The sequence below is a fragment of the Triticum dicoccoides genome, chromosome 3B (genome assembly GCF_002162155.2).
Source record: "Triticum dicoccoides isolate Atlit2015 ecotype Zavitan chromosome 3B, WEW_v2.0, whole genome shotgun sequence".
NCBI classification, from domain to species: Eukaryota; Viridiplantae; Streptophyta; class Magnoliopsida; order Poales; family Poaceae; genus Triticum; species Triticum dicoccoides.
In genome coordinates, this window is record NC_041385.1 from 366,750,141 (window position 1) to 366,758,162 (window position 8,022).

At 48.0% G+C, this 8,022-nt stretch overlaps 1 protein-coding gene across 6 annotated transcripts in view; it reads right to left on the reverse strand.

The window, feature by feature from the left end:
- The window catches only part of LOC119276077 (protein FAM91A1-like), a 43,726-nt gene that overhangs the window by 18,100 nt on the left and 17,604 nt on the right, over nucleotides 1-8,022 (reverse strand). For 2 of the 6 annotated variants that reach the window (XM_037557055.1, XM_037557059.1), the window contains exons 2-3: nucleotides 5,136-5,253; nucleotides 3,011-3,107 (exon numbers count right to left, since the gene is read on the reverse strand). In XM_037557055.1, the coding sequence (XP_037412952.1) occupies nucleotides 3,011-3,107; nucleotides 5,136-5,253 (215 nt within the window). Of the gene's footprint in view, nucleotides 1-3,010; nucleotides 3,108-5,135; nucleotides 5,254-5,415; nucleotides 5,740-6,312; nucleotides 7,087-7,172; nucleotides 7,657-7,737; nucleotides 7,995-8,022 lie in introns of those variants that run through there. The other 4 variants (XM_037557056.1, XM_037557057.1, XM_037557061.1 and 1 more) reach the window with 4 other exon arrangements.

Sequence of the window (8,022 nt, forward strand, 5' to 3'; positions counted from 1 at the left end):
ATGGTGGATCCACAACACTGAGTTTGGAGAGGTGAAATCCATGTTGCATCAACATACTGAAGAGCAACAACATGATCCTGCTCAGCAGCTCGCACATAAGAAGCATCAACACCAATATGTTTGGTAAGCTCATGCTTCACGAGGTCCCGCGCAATACTGATAGCACCTGTGTTGTCCGACAGGAGGGTGGTAGGTTAACAGAAACACCAAAATCCTCCAGTAACCATCATAACCAAGTCACCTCTGCCGTCAGAAGAGCCATAGCTCGCAACTCGGCCTCTACACTCGAACGGGAAACTGCAGTCTGTTTCTTCATCTTCCAGGAAATGAGGGAACCACCAAGGAAGACACAGTAGGCAGAAAGTGAACGACGATTCGTAGGATCACTAGCCCACGTAGCATCCGAATAGGCCTGGAGCTGTAACGAGCTAGAACGGGGAAAGAAGAGACGATGAGAGATCGTGCCACGAAGATATCGTAGAACACGAAGAAGGTGACTATAGTGAACTGAAGTGGGAGCAGAAACAAACTAACTCGGAATATTGGACGGGATAGGAGATATCCGGACGAGTGACAGCAAGATACACAAGACTCCCAACAAGATGACGATAATGTGTCAGATCAGACAAGGGCTCACCATCAGAAGCACGAAGGTGAACATTGAGCTCCATAGGAGTCTCAACAGTGCGCTCATCACTAAGAGCCGCACGAGTAAGAAGATCCTGGATATACTTTTCTTGGGAAATAAAAAATCCATCAGAGGTGGAGGAAACCTCAATCCCAAGAAAGTAACAAAGAGGACCAAGATCAGACATAAGAAACTGCTCAGCCTTGACAAAGGCAATGTACTCAGAATCGTCGCCAGTGATGATCATGTCATCAACATATAGAAGAAGAGTGTGGCCACGAGCATAAAGGTGGACAAACAACGCTGGATCGTGATCACTTGGCGAAAAGCCAGCAGCAGGGATCACAGAGGCAAAACGCTCAAACGAGGAGCGAGGGCCTTGCTTAAGGCCATAGAGAGAGCGACGAAGACGGCAAACCATGCCGTCGGGAACTGAATACCCAGGTAGTGGTTGCATACAAAACCTCCTCACGCAACTCACCATTAAGAAAGGCATTTTTAACATCAAGCTGGGACACAGTCCAGTGGCGAACAGAGGCCACAGCGAGAAATGTGCGGACAGTGGTCATATGGGCCACAGGAGCAAAAGTCTCATCATAATCACGACCATGCTCCTGCTGAAATCCACGAGCAACAAAACGAGCTTTATAACGCTCAAGAGAACCATCAGAGCGAGTCTTAATCTTATAGACCCACTTGCAAGTGATGGGCCGTTCCTGGTCAAGAAAAACAAGTGACAGGGCGAACACGGGGAGGAAGAGAAACCAGATCCCATGTGCCTTGCGCTCAAGTGCGGCAATCTCCTCTGCCATCGCCAACTGCCATTCAGGATGAACAACAGCATCACGATAAGAGGTAGGCTTACAACCGAAAGGCCATAATGGCTAGGAGAATAGCGGTCAGGAGTATAGGGCAAGGCCGAGCTCGAAGACCATAAGTCGGCTGGGATGAGGAAGACGGCGCACCAGAAGTAGATGGCACCTCAATAGATATAACACGTCGACGACGGGTATAATGGAAAGGAAAGGACGAAAAAGGTGGAATCACTGGAGATAGAGACGAGGAATGTATCGGTGATGAAGGTGGAGAAGGGGAAGGTATCAGTGATGAAGGTGGAGAGTCATGCGATGAGGTAGGAGAAGAAACCGTAGGAGAGGACAGCGTCGGATCCGCAACAGCGGGATGAGGAGTAGGAATACTAGGCACAGAGGGAGGTGTATCTCGAAACATAAGAAAAGAGATGTCCTGCGTGGAAAAGGCCGAGGAGGATGGACGCGGGTAGAAGGGACGAGATTCGTCACAGGTCACATCCCGGGAAATACGCATCCGGCGACCGACAGGATCCCAACACCAATAGCCCTTATGCTCATCACTGTATCCAGGAAAGACACGCTCAATAGACTGAGCGGTTAGTTTGGTGCGTTCACGAGGGGCAAGCAAAACATAGCAAACGCAACCAAACAAACGGAGCGTTGAATAATCACGAGAACGACCAGAAAGACGCTCGAGAGGAATACCACCCTGTAGAGCAGCAGAGCAGCAGATGGCTGAATGTTGATGAGGTAGGTGGAAGTGGTAATAGCCTCAGCCCAAAAGTGGGCCTCGGCCTGGCCCATGAATGGTAGGCCGACGTTGTGAGTACCCCCTAATCCAGGACACCATCAGACGGGGCTCCGAGTGCCCAGCACAGTCCACAGCCCCACTCGCGAGCCTGAACAGCAGGAGCACCACAGCTCCACAAGCAACAATCTTGCAGCCACCCGCGTCCACCAGGCCATGCTAGGTTAGGTATGTTGGCTAACAAGAGGGGGGAGAGCTATTGCTTTCTACCACCCAAGCGCAACCACCCGCGTCCATGGAGTGAAGCCAAGTCGTTGCGAACGCACCACCCAAGCGCAACCACCGTGAGCACCTGCGCGCAGCCGAGATCCATGTAGGGAGGCGCCCAAGACCGGATGACAGGGGAGGAGAGTTCAACAAACAGCCATTGGCAACCGGCATGTTGTACACTAGGACGTATGTGAAATTTACTAAAATTTTCTTCTACTATCATTAGTGGGTGATGATAGCTGGACATGCTCCAAGTGCATGAGACGCCCATGATAAAGCAAGAGGTGGAAAACCAAAAAAAAATTGTGGGGGTTGAGGGGGGGGAGGGGTGAAGGCTGGCACACACCTATCATTACATTTCCCTGTTCTACAAAACTGAACAGATGAAAAACAATTGAATCAACCTGGGATACCAGCAGATTTCAAAGGATGCCTCCATTATTACTTTATAAATGTGGAAATTTTCCAGCAGAAAATAATTAAAACTGATCTGTATGACTGCAGCACAAGATAGAATTCTTTGAAAGAATCTTGCTGTTAACAACAGATTACCGTTCTTCATAGTTTCGAACAGGATGTCACAGTAATATCTGAATGGTGAGATCCTCAATACTCGGCATATATAGTCTGCAAGATGGTATGGGTATAACTGCAAAACATTATGTATGAAGTGAGATATTTGAGCTTTTCAGGTGAACTATTTACCATAGGAGAGTCATTCTTTGTAACAAGCTGGGTTGGGTTAGACTGGTTTCTGTTACATAAACAAAAATGACAGTTCCATGCAAAATGTAATTCCAAGTGCTGTTTCATCTTTTCAAGATAAGAGAATGTTGAATCATACCATATACCCAACAACCATCAGAACACATCAACAAAAGAGCAACATGAGCTTGCAGAAGCAATTACAGAAAAATAATAGAAACTGTAACTGGCAAGATAGTATGAAAACAAGGTATCTAAAATCAAAGAGTAAATTCCACATTTTACCCGTTTGATGTTTACCTCATTTAAAGTTCTCTGACACATTTTACCCCGAAGTTGTTACATTGTGTCAAGTTCAACCCAGTATAATAATTTGCGCCATTTTGGAGCGGCTAGGTCCACTTGTCAGGCTGACATGGCTGGTGACTAGCATTCCAACTAGGAAGCGTAAACCAGTTGGGAGTGTACTACCTACCCACACAACCTGACCGCCTTACCAGCAGCCCATGTGGAGTAACCAGCGAGTGCTGCCGGCGAGCTTTATCGCGTGTTGCCGCTCCTACTTGCCACTGTTTGCTCATCTCTAGCCCACCATGTAGTCTCACAGAGTGAATCTGGCTTGACCATACCACCAAACAGGTGCAGTCTACTGGGCTAAGGTGGGTCTGCGGATTGTGCTGGTGGGCAAGGAAGCAGGTCTGGTCGTGTGGATAGGGAAGACGCACCGAGCTGGTTTGCGCTTTTGAGTTGGGATCCAATTCACTAGCCATGTCATCCAGAGATGTGGGCCTAACTGGTCAAAATCAGAGAAAATTCATTAAATTGGAAAAACTTGACACGACGTAACAGCTACGGGTCAAATGTGACAGCAAAATCCAAATGGGTTAAACACCGTCATATTCCTCAAAAGTTCAAAAAAAACCTTACTGTCCTAATTTTGGTCACAAACTTAATAGTGTGCGCAGGACAGGTCAAGGTGACACCTGGGATAATCTCACTTGCCCAGGGGCCGATGTATCACATTCTATGTGTGGGTCTCTTGGAATTTTGCAAAACATCCCACTGAACCTAGCCATAGCATTTTCTTCCTCCACTCTGTTCACCTTTATGTTGCATTCTTGTGATTTGTCTTCTCTGACAAAGTGAACATGGAGACAAACAGGCTGGCCTGAGAGATAGAGAACATTCTGCTGCGGCGGCCAAGAATCGGCAGCTGATGGAGGTGAATGCTTTGTTCTCCCAAAAAGAGAACATATTTATGGGGACAATGCAAAACTGACTCATTGCCGCCCTATATCTGCAGCCTCGGCTACACAACACCATGACATGTTGATAGGCACGCACGACACAGTGCAATGCAAGTGATTAGATGCTGCCCTTGTTCGGCATGATCTCGTGTATTTTTCCAACCTCTTGCATCACACTGTTAGACTTGGTGTGAGAAAAGGCATCAAATGAAGTTGGTGATGCATGCGTCTCGCAGTTGGTGAACAAAAAGGCAGCCACCTTTGACGATTGTCCACCACCATCAGTACTAAACCGGTAAACCGTCCGGGGAAGATTGACGGTGCAGAAGATGAGAAGTTAGAGGAAAGGTGCAGCGATCAGGAGGGGGGCGGTAGGGAAAAAAGATAGTGTGGCATGTCCAGCGGGTAGTGATTTTAAATGTCAGGAGGCCTGAGGCCTGAGCGTGGCACTTGACACTCAGGGTGGCACCTAATTGATCAGGACTGCACCCTTATGGGACCGAAATGAAGATTTGTGAAGTTCTGTGACTTGGTTGCACCCAGCACAAAAGATGTTGTATTCGCACTGTATTTTACTCATAACAGGTTAAAGAAAAGGGTATAGTAATGCGCTAGTGAATGTTTATAAAGAGAGGATTGAAATTTTCCCTCAACAAGTGCCCAACCTTATGCAAAAAAATTATTCTAAAATGTTATCAGGAAAATGGGAGGTATTAGAAACGTACTGCAAGATTGCGCCGGAGATAGCGCATCATTTCTTCATAGTATTCCCCTTCCCTGTAAACTCGACGGGCAAAGCAGGTATTCCATTGTAATCGTTTTCGGATGCAATAATCGACAATCCTGCCACAAAATTAACAACACAAGATTACTCCTGAAAATTTAACTCTATATCAAGAACGGGAATCAAGATACGAAGTACTACAAGGGAGTTCTTTGGGAAGGCCTCTTATGAAGGAACCTACAATGATATTTGTAAGACACGAAGTATTGGTACAAAGGTACCTTATTAGAACACCAACCCTTAACTAGAAGGCTCCCTCCTTTACACCCACTCCACAAACATCAATATTTTTATGTGCCAAGTCATGAAGAATGGATTGCACTCCAGCCTCCAAAACCAGCGTACCTCCGCTGACCATGAAGAGTTGTTTGATTTCTCTTTGTTGTTGCAGGATTGTCGTCTCTCGGATGCCCCACCACAACAGCGTATACCTGAGGTAACGCAGGTTCTGAACCCGTCACACCCGCCTGACGAGAACAGGCACAAGCGCCCCTGGATGCCGAAAATGGAGTTCCCCAGATTTGAGGAAGGGTTTCATATTTGGTCACGCATATTTCTTTTGTACCAAATTCCAGAGGCGCTCAAATTGATGTCTGCATCTCTGCACTTGCATGGTAATGCAGCACAATGGTTTCAGGCGTCCCCTCAGTTCAGTGCTGCTATTTTACAGAAATTTTATATGAATGTGCACAGAACTTGTATGCGAGATTTGCTTGTGCTGAAGCAACAGGGACCAGTGGGGTATTGAAGTCAGTTTAACCAATTGGTGTACCAGGTTAGACTGTATGAGGGTGTAGTTAGTGAGACTATGTTAGAGCAACTCTAGCAGACCCCGCATCCCGCCGGCCCGCAAAACTCGTTTGCAGTTCGCGCAAAACCACTTTTGTGGGCCGGCGCGGGCTGGCACAGATGCAGACCCCCCAAACGGATCCGTAAAAAAGTATATTCGCGGAATATGCTTTTTTACGGGTCGGCTTCTGCGGGTTCTGCTCGGGCACCACCACGAAGACCCGCAAACAGAAAAACTGCAAATCTCGCATTTGACATAGGGTTTGGCAAAAAGTTCAAATTCAAACGACATAAACAGTTTGCGCGCAAATAAAAGCGAAGTTCATTACGCAAAAGAGGGCATGCAAAAGGTTTGCGCCCATGTCCGGCATCATCTTGGAGGTCGATCTTCACTCCGCGCCATGGAGTCCATATTGAAGTTCATCGGCGCCACCGAATCCACCTTCGTCGCTTGTTCCAACTCCCGCACCGAAATCATCCACATTGCCACCATATGGAGCAGAGAAAACATCACCAGAACTGGAACACGGACCGGCCGAGGCTACCATTCTCCTCTTCAAGATCTCTCTCCTTGCCATATCATGCCATGTTTTGGTGAGGTCGTCCATGTCATTGCGGTTCATTGACATGATCTTGTTCTCTTCGGCAAGCAACAATGACATCGATTTGTTTTCAGAGGCGTGTGCTTTTCTCTCCTCAATGGCAGCTTTGCGGAGCCCCTCTTCCTTGAGCATTTGCCATTTTTCTTGCTTCTCTTTTGCCTTCTTCTTGGCCAACTCTTTCTAGATCTCCAACGACTTCAACAACATCAACTCGTTTGATTGCACCATGGCATCAATCTTCTCCCTCAAGCTCGATGCTTCTTGCTCTCTCTTGATCTTCTCTCTAGTCTTCTTGTCGCCATCGGGCTTGTGCAAATTTCTTGGGCCATCATCATCTTCATCTTCATCCATGTTTGCAAGTGAGCCTCTCTTTGGTGGGGATTCTCTGTCGATCAACTTCCACTTATCGCACTTTTGGAGCAACTCCCAACAATGCTCTAATTTGAAGAATCTGCCTTCCGAAGCTTCCATGGCCTTGTATCTATGTTGAGCAATCTTGTCCTACAAAATGTGAACAAAGTGATGCAATCATTTCCCATGATATATTATGATGATGCACAACTTGAACAAAGGAAAAACAAACTCACATAATCGGACTCCACGGTGCCACTTGGAGGTGCATTGCGTACTTGCTCCAAGCAAGCTGCCCAACGGCTGCACATAGGCTTGATATTCTCCCAACGCCCTTGAAGCGACCGAAATGTGCGTGGAGTCCTATTGGGATACTTTTTCATAATGCGGAAGTACTGATCTTCGATCCTTTGCCAATATCTCTTGGCGGTTTGAGAAACACCCGTGCATGGATCAAGAGACACCGCACTCCATGCTTGGATCAAAGCTTGATCTTCCAAGATCGTGTAGTTCTTCGATCTTTGGCTCTTCCCACTCTTTGATTGCGATTCCTCAAACGCGTCCGCTTCGATCTCCTCCAATTCGTCCGCACAACCATGATCATCCACGCCGCCGTCCGTTTCATTGTAGTCGAATGGTTCGAAAGGGGCTTGATCAATGTCAACCGCGTTCGTGTCCAACAAGTTCACGAACTCGGTTGTTGCATTGTTCGAACCACCGCTATAGCGAACGATAACAAGTCACGAGCTATCGACACTAATGGCGAAAATGAAAGGGAATCGCTAGACCGAAGAGGCATACCTTGCAGCCATTTCGTCGAACACCTCGCTCGCGGGGGGAGCGGCACCGTTGAACGGCATCGCCGGAGCACCTCCTTGCGGGGGGATGGAGTGAGAGGTTGAAGGTGGCTTCCTTTTAGCCGGAACCTTCCTCCGCTTTACGCCCGCGGTCTTGCTGGCATTCTCCGCCGGCGGCCGAGATCGCACTGCGGCGTTGGCGCCCAGAGCGCGGGCCGTCGCGGCAGGGGCAGCCGGATTCCCGCCCTGCACGACCACGTTGCCCTGCCGCTTGCGGGCCGGCGCGGCG